This window comes from Acartia tonsa, chromosome 1, assembly GCF_053477335.1.
Source record: "Acartia tonsa isolate MP-2025a chromosome 1, ASM5347733v1, whole genome shotgun sequence".
Lineage (NCBI taxonomy): Eukaryota > Metazoa > Arthropoda > Copepoda > Calanoida > Acartiidae > Acartia > Acartia tonsa.
The window spans coordinates 14,026,659-14,048,443 of NC_137260.1; the positions used below are offsets into that span (position 1 = coordinate 14,026,659).

The 21,785-nt window shown below is 29.5% G+C and overlaps 1 protein-coding gene across 2 annotated transcripts in view; it reads left to right on the forward strand.

Annotated features, from left to right (window-relative positions):
• The window catches only part of LOC145313401 (synaptotagmin 1-like), a 40,811-nt gene that overhangs the window by 13,410 nt on the left and 5,616 nt on the right, over nucleotides 1–21,785 (forward strand). For both annotated transcript variants that reach the window (XM_080152776.1, XM_080152784.1), the window contains exons 4-13: nucleotides 705–801; nucleotides 1,041–1,111; nucleotides 1,382–1,493; nucleotides 1,880–2,020; nucleotides 4,662–4,727; nucleotides 7,255–7,361; nucleotides 8,365–8,461; nucleotides 14,014–14,137; nucleotides 16,065–16,153; nucleotides 21,045–21,170. In XM_080152776.1, coding sequence (XP_080008902.1) covers nucleotides 705–801; nucleotides 1,041–1,111; nucleotides 1,382–1,493; nucleotides 1,880–2,020; nucleotides 4,662–4,727; nucleotides 7,255–7,361; nucleotides 8,365–8,461; nucleotides 14,014–14,137; nucleotides 16,065–16,153; nucleotides 21,045–21,170 — 1,030 coding nt within the window. The remainder of the gene's footprint in view (nucleotides 1–704; nucleotides 802–1,040; nucleotides 1,112–1,381; nucleotides 1,494–1,879; nucleotides 2,021–4,661; nucleotides 4,728–7,254; nucleotides 7,362–8,364; nucleotides 8,462–14,013; nucleotides 14,138–16,064; nucleotides 16,154–21,044; nucleotides 21,171–21,785) is intronic.

Genomic DNA, 21,785 nt, shown 5'->3' on the forward strand with positions numbered 1-21,785 from the left:
ATTACACTATCCCCCAAAGTTTTTTGATTATGTTTTATTATTGAATGGCTTAATAACTTTTGAGACTTTTAATGAATTTTGATTGATTCATACATTAACTTGAGTGTCCATGCATTTCAATTAATAATTGTAATCTACAGAAGAGTGAATTTTGTGTATCATCATTGGAAATAAACATTAATTTATTGGCCATTGTCTTATCCCTTTAGATCCCTGCCTATCTTGTTTGTCTGTATACTCTCTTGAAATGAATTCAATTTCACGCGGTGTAAACTTTTAAACTTATTGGTTTGGTTGGTAAATCTATAGATTGAGGTTACAAATAAAGCAGAAATTAAATCAAATACAGATTCAGACTGAATAATATGGAGAAAAGAAATAGAAAATTTAGAAAACTACAACAAAACAAGGATTACAATATCCATAGAAGTTACCAAACAAACACCAATATTGATACGCTTGAAAATTAAAAAAAATAACAGAAATATCAATTAGGGTCTTGATAAAAAAGACATTAAATGGTCGTAAAATTGCTGTAAATATGGACACACTTACTTATTAAGACATAATAATAGAGCAGCTGTTCTTACAGCATCGTTCCAAATTGCCCAATAATAACCATTAAAAAATTAAAATAAAATATTTTCAAAGATAGAAAATTATAGAAAAAGGATACGTAGATAGATAATTATTTTCTATCCTAGTGCCCGTGTCCGGCGAGATACCGAGGAGGCTGCGGCTGAGGAGGGAGAGGCCGGCAGCGGTGAAGAGGAAAATGTCCTCGAGAAGACCAAGCATAAGGTAAACTAGCGCCATTCATTATTTTTGAACGTTCAAAGGAATAGAACTATTTACTTCAATTTTTTTAAAGATGTTCAGCTTTTCTAAGTAATTAGTGTTTCTCTCTTTAAACGTCCAATTACCTTATGAATTATGATAAATTGCTTAATTGCACAATTTTTTACACAGTTTTTGAGAGCTTAATCTACAGTATCTACAATTAAAGTCAAAATAAATGCTAAATAAATATTTTTTGTTAGATGGAGGATCTAGAGCATAAGGCAGAAGATGCGTTAGCTCCAGTTGCTGAGAAACTTCATGTCAAGCCATGGTAAGTCCTGCTTTTCAATAAAATTGTAGATTCCTATGGATGGATAGATAAATGGATGACTAAAGAAACATTTGAAGTTGGATAGATAGATGTAGGTACAATTAAAAAGTACTTTAATGAAGTAAGTTAAAAACATAACAATAATATTATTTGATATTTAGATTGTTATTATTAGAAGAATTAAAAAAACTATGATGATTTTGGCTGTTATTGCTGTGGTGATCCTATTAGCTGTTGGAGGTTGTTGATAGTTAACAACTAATAATTTAGGATGATTCTGGCTGCTATTGCAACAGCTGTGGTGATTCTATTGGCTGTTGGAGGTTGGTGCGCCTACAGATTCCTTAAAAAGAAGAAACCAAAAGGAGCTGAAGATGGTTTGGTAAGCAAGAATTTTTGTTTTCATAAAAAAATCAAATATGTGATGTCATAAAAATACGTCTATTATCCATCTCTTTTATAGGGGTTTTCTTTCCCACTTCTCCTCTCATCCCTTCATTTGAGACACTTTGTAAAGCTTTTTAATTGTGTGACAGTTTGACTTAAGAGTAACATTTGACAGTATACAGAAATTAAAAATTTTCAAACCGATTAAAATCCGTGTAGAACCAGTTCTAGTAAAAAATCATATATTACAGACAAATTTTCACAGATATTAAAATTATTAATGCCAGTTTAAATTTTACTCTACACTTAAAGCTGCCTATTGAACAATGTGAAAATATTTTTTTAAAAATAATTTTATATAAAGATACTTCTTTTTCTCAGGATGAGGATGAAAAAGATCTTGTAGGGAATGAGGAGGAGCAGGCCGAAGAGATTGAAGAGGCAGCCAAGAATGAAGAATTCAAGGGGAAAATCCACTACAGGCTCGAGTATGATTTCACCACTCAAGAGCTTAAAGTTACGGTTAGTTATTTGAGATATTTTTTGTAATAGCGAAGCTTTTCTATGATTAGGGTCAATTGGTCTGTATGTCTGTAACAAATAGTTTTTTTTTTTTAAATTCAAACATGTTAGAATTGTCCTATCGTTTTCAAAATCTATTTTCGTTACCAAAATGTCCGTATGTCATTTTAAAACATGTTGTTTTTAAATTTTTTGGCAACAACATTTTTATTGATAAAATTATCATAAGCATCTGACTTTTGTAATAATGATTCCTAGGACAATAAGGTACAATATTATAAGTAAAGCATCTCTATGATTAACTCCTGAAAATGTAAGTATGTCCATAAAAGTCTTGTGCATTGGTTTGTATGATTGTTGCTTAGATGATCCTTAGCTAATCATAACATAAATACTATTAATTATTTTCTATTATACCAACAAAAATATAATGAATGAAATATTATATCAAAGTACATTATCTATTTTATAATGTATAATTACAAAAGCGCCTAAAACAAATAAGAGTTATCTAACTGAATTGATAAAAAGAATAGAAATTCTGATTGAAGAATAGGTTAGAGAGACTTGAGATTGGAGAAGGAGTTAAATAGCAAAATATAAAGGCAGAAAGAATTTTTAAGGTGTTCAAATGGAACACACAAAGTAATACCTGTTAATACTTTAAAGAATTTTGGCATTATTTCGACATTAAATTTCAATTTCAATGGTTTATGTCGATGGCTTACAATACTGATATGTTAGATAATAGAAAATCTTGAAACCTTTATAAAAAATATATTAAGTACTTTGTATCATGACAACCAATTTGACGGATATAGTAAGTTGTATACTAAATGCGCTTTGAAAAGTGCTATATTCAAACAAATAGTAGCCGAGAAAATCACATATCCCTAAACACGTTACGGAATACGGGCTGACGAACGGACGGTTAAAGTGAATAATAGTGTAGCTTTGGTACTAATTTTTTTTGCTGTTTTGTATAAAGTACTAGACTGAGAGAGACTTTTTGTCCTAAATCAAATTGTTTGTCCAAAATGTAGAACTTAAAATGAAAACTGTTTGCTCTAGTCTGTAATTCAATTCTTTCTTTTATAAAATTATTTATAAAATAACAAAATTTGGCATATTGTAACAATTAAATCTAAAATTTTGATATCCTTTTATGTAAAATAGTAAGGTTTTTGGTATGATCTCAATAACTATTGAACCAATTGTGTTCACTAATTTAGGTAAGCTTCACATAGGTCCTCTGATGGTTTTGTGCTATTTTATATTCAGATGGCTCAGCTATTTTTTATTCCCTCTTAGCCACTACGTGCTAGGGGCGTGGCTAATAGTTGGCGATTAAATACTAACATTTTCGTTAGATAATTTTTTAAAACAATTTTTTCTTATTTGTCCGAGTCTGACTTCTCGGACGATACATCCCTGTTTAAATATATAATTTTTATGTATCTCAAAACCTGAATTTGAATTAATTAGCTTTGATGTAAAAGTTCAATATTAATTAAGGGAAAACCTTTCAACATGAAATCTAAATCAGAATTTTTTATTAGCTTTAAAGAGATAAAACATTGAAACAAAATACAAAGTATAAATTTTTGATATGTTTTAAATAACTACAATCTACCTTCTACCAATATATAAAAGATTTTTGTTTATTTCTATTCTATTATATGGAGTAGTTTTTTTTGTGTGAAGCTTTCGATAACTACAGAACTTAGAAAGTTCTTCCTTTTGTGTAATCTTAAGTTCTTAACATGGGTCTCAGGGTAGTTTCAGGATATTTTTTTCTTGGACGCTAGGGGCGCAGTCGCTAGTGCCAACTATATAGCTCTCAATAAAATTAATAAAAAAAAACACTTTGTAATGCTATTTTGATATTGGCTTTATTGCGGGAATTATATGTTTTAAATTAAATAACATCATAGAATTTTAACAAAAAGTGGATATTATTGTGTGTTATTTAGTGTTTGTCATGAAAGAATTTAAGCATAATAAAAAATTTAACAAACACAAAAATCATTATCGATTAGATAAGAAATAAAAATAAAGAAAAAAAGGCTGAAATAATAATTTCGTGACTCTGCTTACTGCATAATCCTTTATTTTTACCAAGATAATAATTGCAACATAAAATTACTTTGTAACAACTAACTATTCTTTACCAGAGGGAGGGGACAATGGAAATTTATTACAATTGTCCCCAAAGTTTTACAATAACATATTTTTATTTGTTGGCTATATATTATTTACAAAAGTAGTGCAGCTTAACAAATCATCAACTTTTTTTATCAAAATATAACAGATAATTAAACAATATATTACAAAAAAAAACTACTACTAATATTTTTCTTACTATATCATAACGGTTTCAACTATATGTACAAAAGTCATAATTTTAACTTTTTGATAATAAAAAAATAACCAATTACGTACTGATCAAAATAATTGGTTAAATAGTTTAAACCATTAATAAAAATTTTAAAAAAAGTATTTAAGCTAACTAATGAAAAAGCGTGCTAATAAAACGTTGGTTAACAGTTTGGTTTATAGTTTATAATTTATAACTGTCTAAAAATAGTATGCAAAATAAGAACGAATAATTGCAAAGAAAACTTATCCAATTCTATTTCAGGTGATTGAGTGCAGTGATCTGCCACCCACTGATTGGTCTACGGGTCTCACTGATCCATTCGTTAAGGTAAGACTCATATATTTTTTCTAAGTGTAAATTTAATTTTAAAAAGAATAATTATTTTCAGAATGTAATCTTGTATTCGACGTATATAGGGTTTTTAGACAAACGCAGGAGTCCCAAACGTAGGAGTGGACAAACGTAGGATTTTAAAATATTAACTTAATCAAGTATTTCTATACAGATTAGGCTAGGTTAGGTTAAGTGTCAACTCCGACGTCTGGGGCTCCTGCGTTTGTTCTAGGACCGTTTAAAGCAGCAGTTAATAAAAACAAGGCTGAATCTTTTTTGAGAGGGATAAAATGAGAGGTTTTAAAAGTTTGAGGTTGGGGGGAGGGTAATCTTAATCTAATTTATTTTTTAAAATTTTGTGTGGGTTACAATGAGGATCACACCTTCAACCCCCCCCCCCCTTGGATGCCTATGGATAAGATACAGATATTTTTAAAATATTCTCTTCAATTTAAAAATCCAAAAAAGTGAATTTAATAGACAGGAAGTTAAATTAAAAATGGTTTTATCAATAATAGATTTTAGTTTACAAAACTTTCTTTTGAGAAGCAAAAAAAACTAAAAGCTGAAAAGTCAATATTTCTTTCAATACATGGTGCTAGTTCAGATACAATACAGCAAATTTAAACTTTTATATTCATATTTAGCGTTTTTTTATCAGTAAAAATCTAATAAGATAAAGACTTTTATGGAAACAAAATATCAAGCATTTTCTTTAGTTACTAAAAAAAAATTAAATTAACTTTATTTGTGGGTATTATCAAATTTTTTTCTAAATTGCTTCAAAACATGATAGCTAAATCAAATAAACATATTTTTTATAGTTTGACGTATATACTTTTATACTGAACACAATAGAAATATTGAATTATGCCACATCAGTTTTTCAGTCAATTTTTTGAACAGTAAAATGAACCTAGTAATAGTGTCTAACTTTTTATCTTTGTGACGTAACAAAAATCGAAGGATGAGAGGAGAGGTGGGTAAGGAAACCCCTAAAAAAGAGATGGATTTTGTTACGTCACGAGGATAAAAAGTTAGACACTATAACTAGGTTCCAGTAAAATACAGAGTTTTGAAAAATAAAAAATAAATCCCAATATTAAAGGAATTAAGTATTTTGTCTAAAAGACAGTCCATCAGAAAAACCGGGTTTAGTACCTTTCGTATCATTGCACCTTGTGGGGCGATTCTTCGTATTTTTTACGGTAGCTTTTCTCCTATTTAAGCCCCTGCGGGGGGCTCTAAGCCTGCAGGGCCAATTATCTAACCCTGTGGGGCAATCACCTAACCCAATATAACCTAACCTAACCTAAATAAACTTTAAAAGGCCATTTTAAAAATACGACGAATCGCCCCTTATGGGGCGATGTTACGAAAGGGACTATTCCCGAAAAACCTAACAACGTGCTCTTCAAGTGTACCATTGTTTTTAATTTACTAAAAAAATTTTAAAAAATACTATTCTGACAAAATTATTTTGTATGTCTCTTTTTGGACCATATTTAGCCAAAAAAAAGAAAATATATAAGTCTAAATATTTGCAAAAATGAGTATTGGTCAGTAAATCCCTTTTGCTTATTTCTTTTGCTAGCTCAAAACCCCGGGAGATTAAATAAAAGTGTTCTCTGTATGCAACCAAAAAAAGCCAAACAACTCATTGTTTCTTGTAATTAAAGTTCAACAATCAAAGGAAGCAAAATAAGCTTCTAGTTTTTTACTTGCAAAAAGAAAAAAATGGGGCCAGTAACTTTAATAGTAATACTCATAAACGGAAGCTGATACATAGTGGATGGCAGCTCGTCGGCTGAATTGAGAGTTTGCAGCGATATCTTAATTAGCATTGCATGATTTTGGCTGTGACTGGAAGTTTTTATAGTGCCTATACAAAATTACAAATACAATACGAAAGACCAATGATAGGCCAAAACACATCCATCCAAACGTCGAACACAAAAACCCTTCAAAACCTATCTACTTTTGAATTATTTGACATGGCTTCTAACTATACCCTCACTTACACGCTCTATTATGGTATTTGCAGTAATGTATCAACACCAACTAAAAGCATCTAGACGCAGTAGTATCTAATTTTCTTTATTGGCTAATTTTATTTGGAGATTTTATATAAAGAATCTTGGTTGCAATTTTTGAGCCATTTTTGGAAATTATAATCAAATACAGTTAAAATAATCAAATGATGAAAGGTTATAAAGCAAATCTAATTTCCTTATATAAAAGGATAGTTCATGTGGAATGTGGATGGCTTATTTTTTTGTCTTCTATTTTCAAAATTATAATTTAAGCTTCTCAGGTTTTACTAGTATGGGATCGGCTTAGTTTCTTTTTAATGATTTTTACTTGCGTAAAAGTTAGCATTTAATACGTAGTTTCAATGTTAATTTTTTTTTAATGGTTTTTGAACAAATAAAATGAAATTTCGCAAGAAGATAAAAGCCTAAGCATGATAATTGATGTCTATGTTTTGTTGAAATACCAGAATTAATTAGATTCTGTTTAGGTGTATCTGTTACCCGACAAGAAGCCTAAGTATGAGACCAAAGTTCACAGGAAGAATCTTAACCCGAAATTTGACCAAACTTTTATTTTCAAGAATCTTCCCTATGTGTAAGTATTATTAGTAGCGAAGCTACTCTATAAGTAACTTGAATTAGTCTGTCAGTCTGGTAGTAATGGGCTTTTGAGAAATGAATATATCTTATAGCAAAAAAACAACAAACAATTTTACCAAATTCTATTTTCTTTTAATATACTTCCCCATTTGGAAAATAATACTAAAAAAATATTTAACCAAAGAAGCTACCTGCTTCTTCAACTATAGACTTTTTCCCTTTTTTGTTATGATAGCTATTACTTCAAAACTATTTACTCACATTGTATCCTAGTCAAGGACGTTTAATTAATTTTACGTTCCAAAATAAGTTTTCAGAAAGTTCAGAGTCAAAAGCTTTTATAAAGTCAATAAAATTGAATTTTCTTTTTAAACGTTTTTCTCGTATTCATTCTAATCCGGTGGATAGGAACCGGTTCTCATCCATACGAAAAAACTATGTCTAGCATCGTATTATATCCAGTTTTCTACGAATATAGAAAAGTACAATCATAAGATTAAAACCAGTTATTTTAGCCGGTGCCTCCGGCACCTCGGGGCTAAAAAAACTAGTGTTAATCTTATAATTGTACATTTCATATCCGCGGAAAGCCGTTTATAATACGATACGAGAAATAACTATTCATCAATTCAACATAAAAAGTCTAAATTCTAAATAAAATAAATTAATGTTTATATAATTTTTGTTTTATAGATTTAAATTGAAATATTTTAGAATCAATTTAATTTAACTTTGAAGTTTTAATTTTTAATAGAATGTACTTTAACATTTATGTAAATTCTTTTAAAGGAAATCTTAATCCTATGTTAATATTTTTTTGTATCAGTGCAGAAATTCAATAACTAAATTGAACCGTACGTTCGTAATATTTAATATATTATCCAAGGAAACTTTCATATGTTGTGATTAATGAAAATCTTCCAAAATTGTTATTGTCACAAATTATACTAGCCTTTTTTGACTAAACTAATTTTGGAATGAAATTTATTTTTTTTCAGCGATACATTCGACAAAACTTTGGTGTTTGCTGTGTACGATTATGATAGATTTTCTTCCTCTGACCAAACTGGCGAATTTCAGCTTCCTCTTAACCAGGTCAGCTTTATATCCTATATATAATAAAGAAACAGGATCTGTTTGTACCGATAGAACTCGTTAACCACTGCACCTATATTCTACTTTACAGGGTAGCTTCTCATAGGTCCTAGGAAGGTTCATAGCTATTTGTGGGGAGGTACCAAGAGAAATCGTCCTTCATTTTTTTCAATTATAGAATTCATAATGGGGGGGGGGGGAGGGGGAGTCCATATTTTAATATTTTGGCAAGCAATAAAAATCCAATAATAAAAACGTAACCAATCTACAGTATTTTATAATAGTACCTTAAATATGTCATTTGATATAAAAAGGGAATATTTCTTAAGGGTTTCAAATGTTGTTTAAGATATATCGAACATTTTTCCTTTTTTTTCATAAGGAAGAATTAAATATAGAAGTCTTTTTTAGAAAACTTAGCTTAATTTTTATTGAAGTTGTATTTAAGTTGAAGCTCCCCTCTATTATTTTTTGAATTCTGAACAATACAAATGTTAATAAGTATATATAAACTTTTTTCCTGCTGACTTAAGTAAATCGTAAAATGTAGAGTTAATTGTTAAATACTTTTAATGAATTTTTAATGGTAACCACTTCACCAACAAGTCACTTACAATCTTACACATTTTACCAGGATTTTTACATTTTTCTTTTTCAGTTTTTTCTGTTTTTCTTCTACAAAAATTGTGCTTTAGGCTTATTCAGTATTTTAGCATATGTGTTTTTGGTCTTTTACGTCTAAAAAGAGTTTTTTTTTTCTTTATTTTTATCCTATGTAATAGATGAAAGAATTTAGAACAATGATATTATGGTATAATTGGCATCCTAGTTATGATTATACAAATAAATATTTGGTATAGCTTGAAAGTTAAAAATAAAGTACTTAGAAATTAATATATTGAAAAAATATGTCTACTTTGTGACGCAAATAATAAAATACTTTTATTAATTCATTCATTAATATAATTAAGTTTATATTTTCATCAAGTCTTGTAAAAAATAAAATACTGAACAAAATTATTAACAATAAAAAAGATAAAGACTTTAATGATAGTAATTTATCACATCGTATTATAGACAGATTTTCGCGGATGTTAAAATGAAAAGTTAAAAGATTAAAACCGGGCTAACAAAACTATTATTAATATTATGTTTTTACCTTAATATTCGTAGAAAACTGGCTACAATACAAATACGAAACAATACATGATTTTTCAATGTGGCTGAGAACTGGCTCTAATCCAGCGGATAAAAATCTGTTCCGAATCCATACTGGATAGAAAATTTTAGAGTAGATGCACTCCAACAAAAACTGCATAACATTTTTTTGTGCTTGTAATGGAAAAGAAATCCTTTCCTATTTTTAAGTTGGTTAAAGAAAGTTTATAGGGATTAAGGTATATTAAAGGACAATGAAAATAATAACAAGACCAATTACATTTAAAATTAATAAAGCCAAGCGAAAGATTTAAAAGATAAGCTTGTAGGTATATAAAACAAAATATTTTTTATTTTACCATGTAAAATTTACCCCTATCTTGGGGGTGCCCCAACCATTCAGGAGGGGGTAAATACTCCCCCCCCAAGCAAATTTTACCCCCGGGGTAAAAATTTTCGGGGGGGGGGGGAATTTGCCCAATCCCCCCCCCCCCCAAAAAAAAAGAAAACAAATTAACCACACCCCTTCAAAAAAATTTCCCCCCTCAAATAAAAAAGCTTGGACGCCCTTGACGGACAATTTTATAAATGGAGTTGATATTATTTAATTCCCCCCCCCCCCAATCTTTAAATATCCTAAATCGTGCTTAGGGATATAAATTTTCTACAATTTTAGACATTTATAAGATCTTAAGTAACAAAAAACTATGTAAAAACATATCCAATCATTTAAGATTATTAGTTTTCCTACACAAAATTCCCTTTATTCTCGAGGATAAGTTTGTACATAACACCAAACATTTGTGAACAATTGTCATGCAATAATTTTATACCTGGCACCACAGTGGGAATAATAAGTAGGCTAAAAAAAGAGACCACAGTGGAAAAAATAATTATGCTAAAAAGGAGACCACAATACAATACAAATGACCAATGATAGGCCAGTATACATATTAATTGACAAATGGTAGAATGTATACTGGCCTATCGTTGGTCATTTGTATTACGTTATTTTTTATAGGCTCTAAAAGTTGCTTTCCACAGGGGTAAATATCTTATGCTAAAAAGGGTGGGTGCTACTCTACCCCCCCCCCCCCATCCTCTTGATATCTTAGTAACATCGTGGTCACTTTGTCCTCCTTTTTAAAAAATATTTTATTCATATAATTATTTTCAAACTGAAATATGAATCTAGGACATAATGGATCTTATTACTTTAATGTTAAATATCAAAAGTATGTTTAGTATTTTATACTTTTTATGATAAAAAAAGAAAAGTTTTAAACTCAGTTAAAGTCAAATATACCTCAAACTTTAAAATGAAATTTTAACTGTTCAATTATAGTCAGTGAAGTACTAAAAGTATAAAATAATTTCAAAATAGTATTTCTAAAATATATTCTATACATGAAGTTTCAGAAGTCTATCCTAAATTGCAATATAGGTCTGACAATTTGGGCAATGAAGTAGCTTCCCTACTAAAAAAGAAATGACTAACCGTACTCATTCATGTAAAAAATGTTCTAACATATAAAGAAAAAATGCATTTTGTGAGAGAAGCTTTTCAGAGGGTTATTACATACTACACAAATTATCAGTGTCATCTAAATACTGCAAATTTAAAATACTTTCTCATCGTATTGTGACAGCTTTCCGCAGATAGCAAAATAAAAAATTATAATAAGATTAATTGCAGTCTTGTTGCCCCGAGGAGCCGAAGGCCCAAATTAATACAACATGGATTGATTTTAGGATTTTAATTTCATTATTTATGAAAAATTGTCCATAATACATTAAGATACACCTTTTATCAGTAGGGCGTAAAACCGGTTCTTGTCCAGCTGAAATTTAACGGATTTGTGTGGACACTTTGATTATGGACTACACAGAAAAAATGCAAAAAGTGGATATTATATTTTGGATATTTTCCTGGTGCCCTTTTTTAAAATGGATAACATCTCTATAAGTCTCCTTTTCCCTCAATCTCTCATTCAAATTTAGTTTCAGCATTGCAAAAAAGTATCTTTTTTTCTATGGATTAAATTATTTTTATGGTTGTTTTTTTACTTCTGTTGGTTTTAATTTTCTTCACCCTGTATAGAACCTTTTTATAGTGCCTTTAAAAAAATGACGCCACACTGGACTAACAATGGTAAATTAAAATGTATACTGGCCTTCCATTGGTAATTTTGTCTGTGTATTGGCCTATCATTGGTGATTTGTATGGAGTCATTTTTCTCATAAGTACTATAAAGAACTTTCTCTTTATATAGTTAATGTAAGTTAATACTACTATAATGCAGTATCTATTCTATATTGATTATCTTGACTTTGGCAGCACACATTCTTATTTATAATTTATTTTGGTAAGTAACAAAATTGATAAAATAATACAAAAAAAGTGTAAGATGATATTTTAATGCAATCAAAAGTGTATGCTTTTCCAGAAGTTTTTCATCTTACTATGTTTTATAAAATATCAATGGATTTATTATTACTTGGATCTAACACCAGATTATAATGTACTCTAATAAAGTAAAATTTGTAGCTGGCTAAAGTAATGATCTCCTCATCCACCCCTTCTACCACATACTCTCCCCTTTAGAACCCTGTATAAACAAACTGACCATTAAGGGATGTATGTATATGTTAGCAACCTAAATTGGCGACAATTTTTACCTTGTCATAATATCCATGTGTATTCTACATCCATTGAAATATCATAGTATACCTAGCTAAGCCAGGCCTTTAAAGAAACCTAAACTTTTTTTATTATAACCAATCTTTTTTCTTTTATCTATGTTTTGTAGTTAATAGCTCATCTTGTAGACCAAGGCATATTACCTACTCTTAATTAAAATGTAGCATATTTAATAAAGGTAAAATAATTAATTGTGATTCGAACCAATAACCTCCTATTTTAACGAGTTGTACTAATATTAATGGTTGATAAATAGGCTTATTTTCATTTTCCCTATTTTTTCCAAAATCGAAATTTGAAATAATAGTTTTCTGGTATGGTGCATTAACTTTAATTTCCCAACCTCTGGAGGACAATTTAAATTTTGATGGATACAATTTTTTTGCACTGCCTCTTTTTGCATCAATAGATTTGGTAAAATCTCTGAAATCGCTATTTGGCCACCTATTATTTAGCCAAGGTTGGATCATTGGATTGTCATGCAATTTCAATGGTTTTTGTCGACATTTTAAAAAGTGGACATGACTGACATATTCTTGAGATGCATTTTTTCTAATAAAATTATAAATCTTGACTTCACATCTTTAGATAAAAAGATTAAGGCTGACATATCATATAAATCATATTTTTCTGATATCACAAAAATTAAATCTTGTGATACAATCTCTTTAGTTTAGTCTATATTAAAGGCCCTGTTGGGATTGACCTTTTGGGAAAAGCAAATTATTTTGTTTTAACAGTGAAATATTGGGGGGAGGGGTGTTGGTCCAACAAAATAAGGGAATGTACTATAAATTTGTATGAGAAGCACATTCAGTTTTAATAAGAAAAGGGAATGTAATTTAAGATGACATTTTCCTTCTTATGTTTGTGAATTTCAACACCAAATATTGGAGAAAAGTTGGGTTAGAAAACATTCTTTTCTTGGCAATTTGATTTATAGGATTTTCACACTAAGGCCATTGTATTAAAGGATTGGTTGACTGAAGGATGATTATCACATGATTGTGCTCTAGAAGATTATACATACACTCAAAGTTGATAGATCTGTGGATCAAAATTCATAAAAAATCTAATTACTTTTATTTTAAACAACAACTTTTTACAATCTGATATAAGAGCACAAGCTTATACCAGATATATTTAGTTAAGAATTAGTTTCTAAAGGAAGAACTTATTTAAACGATACCTGACATAAACTTGAGAAATTTTAGGTTTTTCATGATTTTAAATTGAACAACTTTGACATAAACACATATTTTTTGAAGGGTACATCAATTCAAAAAGTATTTATTACCTGTTAACCTTTGATGTTGTTATTGTATTTTCATAAGAATGTAATAAATTGGTCAATTGTAGTATTCTTAATTCCTGATTTTTGACATAATATCAGGCAAATTTGCTATTGTACTAGTTTTCTATAACTAGTGTCACTTTTAACCACTTAATGTGAAGGTCATAAAGTCTAACAACTAAATTTCTTTGAAGCTCTTTATAGTGCCTATAAAAACACAATACAAATGACCAATGATAGGCCAGTGTTCATTGTAATTGACCAATGGTAAAATGTATACTGGCCTATCATTTGTCATTTATATTGTATGATGTCACTTTTTTAAAAGCACTGTACAGAGTTTCATAGATGCATTAGATATTATTATTTTTTGTTAATTACTCATCTCTCTCTGTTTAGGTTGATTTAGCGGGACCAGTGCAGGAATGGAAGGACTTGGCTCCTGTGGACGATGGTTCCAACCAATACCTGGGAGATCTCTGTATTTCACTCAGATACGTTCCTTCTTCTGGAAAACTTACAGGTACACTAGAGTTGTCTTTTAGGGAGCTTTTATGTAGCTTTCTAAAAATAAATGGTTTACAGGAAAATTATGTAATTTTTAAAAAATGATGTAAAGTCAATATTTGTAGATTACAATTTTCTAAAGCAAGTTTATTTTTTAGTACAACTCTTGGAGAATTGTGTACTGATCAGCTTTAATTTCTAGCAAAGATTCACATAAACTTTGGATAACTACTTTGCTACCTGTAAATCTTGCCGTTCTTGTTTTACTTTTAAGTTTAAATGTTATAAGAATACAAAATAAGAACATTTTTTTGTCAAATGATTCCAGGAAATACGCAGGAGTGACAAACATCGGAGTGAACAAACGCAGAAATATCAAAATATTAAATTAACTAAGTATTTCTATACAGGTTAGGTTAGGTTAAAAAATGAATTTGCAAATAAGCCCCCTGCAGAGGTTTGGCATTTATAGTTTAAAATAGGTTAGGTTAGTTTAAGTGTCCATTTCGACGATGGTCGCTAATGCGTTTGTCCCATGACAGTCAAAATAAATAATTTTGTACCAATGCAATAAATCTCCGTTTTTAAACTTCTTTCCTCTAATCTCTAATCTCAAAAAGGATTCTATTATTTCTTGAAATCAATTGGTGGAGAGAATAGATATTAAAGTTGTTTTCATAAAACTTTGGAAAAATTTCAAATTAATCTTTTTAAAAAGGAAGATTGTGTTCATAAACTGAACAAAATTCTAATGGATTTCATCCTTAATATACTGAAAACAGTCTTATGTTAATAAAATAACAGCACAAAGATTTTAGTAGGACCATTGCAAAATATGAACTTTCTTAATTTTTAATATTGTGAGAACACAACCAATTTTTGTGACTTCACATATTCCTGAATTTTCAAATATGAAGTTGAATTTTGTTCCTAGATATATTTTGAAAGGTTTGCTCTTTCAATATGTTAAACCTACCACAATTGTAAAGTGTTCATACAAATGTGAAAAAAATCGGCTAATCACAAATTTTTAAAAAAATGGAAAGTAAAAAACCTGAAAACCAATTCAAACTACATTTAACCTAACATAAAACGAGCAGAACATAGACATTTTACCAAAAACTTTTAGATTTTTTTAGTTTAAGGAAAACTGTTTTCTTTGTATTGTATGAACACATTTAACTCATGTTCTCTCTTTGAAAGAATTTAAATTTAAGTTCTCCTACTGAGAAAGTATTTCATTTTTTTCAACCAGGATTTAAATTCACAACATTTGCAGAGGTTAATTCATTTCCACATAGTTAAGGAATAAAAAAAAACAAAGTAGCCATGGGAGGGAGGAGACATTGGGCTGTGTATCAAATTAGACGTCACCGAAACTGTCCCAATTTTGTATAACTTTTGCGGAACAAGTTCCAATTACGTCATATTTTTCTTTCCCGAAAAAGAGAAGGGGGAAAGAAAAAAAAGGGAAGGGGGGAAGAAAAAAGAGATGGGAGAAAAGGGGGTTTTCCCCATCTCTTTTGAAGAGATTTTCTTCCCCCCCTCCCTTTTTCGGGAAAGAAAAATATGACGTAATTAGAACTTGTTCCGCAAAAGTTATACAAAATTGGGACAGTTTCGGTGACGTCATCAAATTAGTTTCCAAAGTTTTATAATTACGTGTTCCATACGTCGGGGTAACAACTATGGAGACTATATTGAATTTTCATTTGTTGGTCCATTAAGTTTAGAGTTTAAAATTTCAACCACTAATTGTAATCTACATTAAGGGGATAATTTTGTGTATCATCAAAGGGGTCGTACATCAATTTATCGGCCATTGTCTTACCCCTTTATTTACCTTCCAATTAGCGCTTAAGTAACATCTAACAGACAACCAACTATTTGACATGGCAGTACTTCAAACACGTTAGATATTTAAATTTAATTGTTTTGTATAGTTGCTGTGCTTGAGGCTCGTAAGCTGAAGAAAATGGACATCACTGGAGCTTCGGATCCTTATGTCAAACTTAAACTATTTGATGCTAAGGTAATTTTATTTATTTTTCCGGTATGGCTTACAAACCGATTAATATCCGCTAGATTAGAACCGGTTCTAAGTCATACTGGTTCGTTATTGCATCGTAATACAGACAATTTTCCAAGAATAATTAAATTAAAAATCATAAAGTTACAAGTTGATTGCCCGGGCCTTCAACAACTCAGCTTTCAGGGCTAACAAAACTGTTTTTAATATAATATTCCATTTCAATCAGCCTTGTGACGTCATAAAAATGAGGGATTATCCATATCTTTCCCACTTCTCCTTTAATCTCCCTCATTTTTATAACGTCACATGGCTGATTTTTTGAGACACTTCGTCCAGCTACAAAAGAAATTTAAAATACTTCTTGCCAAACAGCATTATTCAAAAAGAGCGTTTGCATTTAATGGTTACTTAAAATCGGTGGCGTGCATAGTAAGAGGTATAAGTTTTCCGGAATTGTAATGTAGGGAGTAGATTTGAAATCTGCATCAAATTTTAAGGTTTTTTTTTATAAAATTCGTTTTTTGTATAATTCTTTATCTAAAAGCGGAAATACAAATTAAGTTAATTAATTTTGGCATCTGTGATTGGTGGATTTAAAAAATCTGCGCTCTGATTGGATGTCGTACATCATTCAACCAATTAAAGCGCAGGTAGTTTAAAATCCACCTATCCTATTGGTCAAAATTAATTAACTTAAAATGTATTTTCGCTTTTAGATAAAGAATTTTACAAAAAAACGAATTTTATAAAAAATCCTTAAAATTTGATGCAGATTTCAAATCTACTCCCTACATTACAATTCCGGAAAACTTATATCTCTTAGTGCATAGGGTTTATTAGGGAGGGGGGGGGGGAGTTGAACCTTGAGGAGTTAAATAATTTTATTTAGTCTGAATATGATTTAACAGAGAAAGATACAATTTGAAATTAAATGGATATAAATATGTTTTGAAATTGGAAAATAGTTGGTATGATGGATTCAATTACTTTTGGATTAAATATAAGACTGGCTCAATCCTAGATTTGATCATATTTTCAACACTCTTTCATATAATTCTTTTATCAATTCAAAACAGATATAAACTTGTGGAGAATCAAATAGAAAACATTCCAATCTTAATGGAAATAACAAAGTTCTTATTCACTTTTCATGTTAGATTTGAAGGTTCATATGAATCATTCATATCAAATATTTTTAATCTAATGCAATAGAGATAATCTAGATACATACTTTCTAAATCAGCCAATAGGAAAAACAGTAGAGGATCAATCTGGCCATATTATTTGTTGAAAAGTGTACAGATTTTTTATGAAAGAGAAGTTATTTCTTTATTTCGTTTGCATAATGAAAATTTTTGGTGCCTGTATTATTGAAATAAATCATATAAAACAAAAAATAAACAAAGGTGTTTGTCTGCTGGATTCCTATTTAAGTTTGATGGATTACGGAGACAATTTGACCATCTGGATCTACTTTATCTATTTTTTATGCATTGCTAACTTATTACATAACTAAAATCAAACAAGATCTACATCACAAGAAATCCAAATTGGCAAGAGATCAAGTTGTAAGATCATCAGATGCACATTTAACTTAATTTACTAAATAAAATCACTTAAAACTATATTTAATCAATTAAAAATAAAATGAATGTCTCATCTAATTCATCCACTTACTTGATGATATTTATAACTGTGCAGAAAAATGTATTGCCAAAACACAAAGCAAAATTTAGCCTATAAAAAAGTAACGGGATCTTTGTGTGTCTGTCTGTACAGAAAGATATGCATAATCGTTTAACTGATATGGTTCTCCTTTATAATGTAGCTTCTCATGGGTAGGTCATGGAAAGGTTTATAACTATTTTGGAGAAGGGTTTTACCACCCTCCCAAGAGAAATCGTCCCTAGAAAAGGAACACCAAAAAAATATTTAAAGTAATGAAAAGCCAGGCATTTTAGAGTAATTCCTCGATAAAATTTAATTTTATATATCCTTTTTATATGCAAACTCAAAGATGTTTAAAATTCTCTCTATTCTGAAGAAGTGTGTTGTATGTGTAAATATTTGCATCTGCAGGGCAAACAATATATCAGCCAACTTTCTTCATACTTAATTTCAACCACTTAAACTTATTCTCTACAAACAATCTGAAGAGGATCCTTTCATCTCCAGACAAACAAACATCTTCTGATCAGGCTTTCAACATTTTTTTTCTTTGGCCAAACAAAAAATATTTCAGAAATAATGCTTTATGATACTTTGCAAATATTATTCAGACTATTTTTCAAATTTGGATAAAGTAAATAGAAAGAATTTAGAAAAATGGCCTGTAAAAGCATAGACAGTGTTTCTTACTAACTGATTACATATTTATATAACCCAAGTGATCTCTCCTGATAACTAAACAATGAACAGCCTTTGGCTGTCAAACTTTGATTTTTAAAACTCTACAAAACTGCACTTTCTCATATACATTACTTCAATACAAAAGTTTGGCAAAATTTAAAGTCCTTGAAAAGAATGCAGGACGATGCGGTGAGTATTGGTGCAAAAAATATGACGTAACAAAAAAAAATTAGCCAATGAGAGTCCACTACCATTGCCGCCATTGGTCAATAACGGCCTCTCATTGGCTAATTTTTTTTGTTACGTCATATTTTTTGCACCAATACTCACAGCATCATGCAGGACTGTAGTAGAGTGTAGATGATAAAAGTGCAAATTTTTTCAAGGATATTCATTACATTTAATCTTTATGCAAAAATAATTGTTTCTAATTGAAACCACATTCAAAACCTATTATGTATTTAAATAGAAAGAATTCAATACAAAGTCCAAGAGGTATTATAAAAATAGAATAAAACATTAATATTTTCCTGTTATATTCAAATTAAAGCAACTCTTTTGTGTGTAATATATTGGTTCAACATAAATCCAATACCTATTACCCATTCTGTAGAAGGAAAACTGAAAAGTTTATAATATATTTGCCACATTAATGTGAGCAAGTATGGTATTTATTATATGGTGTTTGCAAATTATGAAACTCATTCTTCTATATAGGATCAATATTTCTCTCTTATAATCTATAAAGGTACCCTGTAAAAAATTGTGTTGTTATTATTTCAACATAAGATTGTAGTTATAATGCCATTTATGTCTATATAATGTCTGCCACAACTACTTGTTATTAAAGCCATAGTTTTGATAAAAAAATTTGAAAGAAATATGTTGAAATTTTGTTATCAATGACCACGTTTTTTTAAAACCATATAGTTGACAAAAACTCTTAACAATTTTGACAAGATAAAGCAGCATAATTTTAAAAGTAATTTGAAAATAAAATATCCTCATGGGACACAATATTTTCAATTTAACCATTTTGAAATTTGGATTGAATTACTAATTTAGGGTTTATATGATATATTTACATATAAACTATGCTTGAAATAGCAAATCAGAAATTAATGGAATACATTTTTACCCAGAAAAAATATTTCAAAATATTTTTTAAAAATCTAATATTAATAATGAAATAACCAGATTGTTAAAGCTCAGTTTGCGCAAGAATTTCTGAGATGGGTTCTTAAAAGATAATGCCGCGTTTTTTCAACATTTTTTACGCTCTGAATAACAAGCGCGGCATTCGTGAAATCTAAACAGAGTATACAACTTAAGAATTCAAAATTATAAAATTATTATTTTAGCCATTTGTATAATGTCTAATATAGCTCTAAAAAGATATATTAATTAATATGCAGCAAAAATGGATTTAAGATAATTTGTTTTTCTTTCATAAAGGCTGTACCAACAAAAGTGAAATAATTAAATAAATAGTTGTATACTCTCTTTAGATTTCGCGAATGCCGCGCTTGTTATTCATAGCGTAAAAAATGTCGAAAAAACGCGGCATTATCTTTTAAGAACCCATCTCTGGTGTTTGATAGAAAAATGCTGACAAGTTTGATAAATTATTCAACAGTATTCTAGCCTTATACATCTACATTATGTTTATATTCTAGCCTTATTCCATACATTCATATATATTTATATTATATATTCTCTTTCATTCTCAAACATGTCTGGGAAAAATATAAAAAAATATATATAAAACATTCTCCCAAAGGGGAATTCTGGCCTTTATAAATGTCTCAAAAGGACAGTTTCATAAAAGACAGACTTATTAGATTTTCCTGAAATATGGAAAAATACTGCAACCACATTAAATTCTAAATAAATTTAAATAGGAAAATATGGAATCCTTATAAAACAGTCTGGTAAAAAACATTACACCAAAAACTTCTTTTAAAACATACACAAACAATATTTTAGTATCAGTCCCAATTTTAACCTTGTACTTTACAGAAATATAACTCCTGAGTTTATAGAATATTTTTAAAAAAACTAGCAGAATATGATATATACAGCCTCTGGCAAGATTCATAGTGCTTGAAATACCAACTAAGGTGTCTAACCCCACTACATCACTAATTATAAATGGGATCTAAAAATTGTCCAGGCTAGGGACGCTTTTTGGACTTTTGAGTTTGTTGGTTCTATTGGGGGGTTGATACATATGGAGCAATATCCACCCCTTGACAACAAATTAGTACGCCTCTTGTTGTCTGTTTTACACTTCCTTAAATTTGGGTTGTTTTTTTTTGGCTTTGATCACCTTTTCCAGGCAAATCTCTTTGCACGTCAATGGCTTGAACTGATTTTTAATAAATTAATCAATAGTTTATAGTTTACCTTCCAGAATGATGTAAAATGTACTATGTAGTACATAAATAAAATTGCTAGGAAGGAATCACTTTTTTACAGCTAATTGAAAATTTAAGAAAATGTTTTAAATATATGAAAAATGAAACATTTTTGTATATTTCAGCAAAAGAGAATTGGTAAGAAGAAGAAGACCTCTGTGAAGAGCTGCAACTTGAATCCTTACTGGAACGAATCCTTTGTCTTCATCATTGACGAGATGGACATGAAGAGAGTTACTTTGGAGATGACGGTAGGTTCCCCATTTATGAAGCTCTTTATAGTGCCTAAAAAAATGACGTCATACAATATGAATTACTAGTGATGATCCAATACACAGACTAAATTACCAATGGTAGGCCAGTATGACGTAATAAAAGGAAATTTATATTATGTCCTTTATACTTAATTATCTATGTACGTTGGTGTGTTCGCTAAGATCTTTTAAATGGCTGGACCCATAGTTTTAAGAGAATTTTTAGATAGATTCAGGGAAGGTTTCAGGCTATTTAAATTTGTATATCTTCAAAGGCAATATTTTGGCTTTTCTTTTATTTAATGATATAATGAGAAATGCTAGGGGCGATGAATTTATTGATTTTAAAAATATTGGGGAGAGATAAAAATCTATTTATCATCTAATAGCTACGATTTGATTAGTGGATTATTTGCAGAGTTCTTTTAAAAAAAAATCTTTTGTAAATGAAACAAAAATGGACCAATATAAAGAAAAACAAAGCAAGGATGAAATACCTAACTTAAAGTTAACAAATTACTCGTAGAAATAATAGCGTCTTTTGAAGCATTAATTCTTAATCTTTATATTTAATTTTCATCGAAAAAAGACAAATAACTTGTAAACTATTTA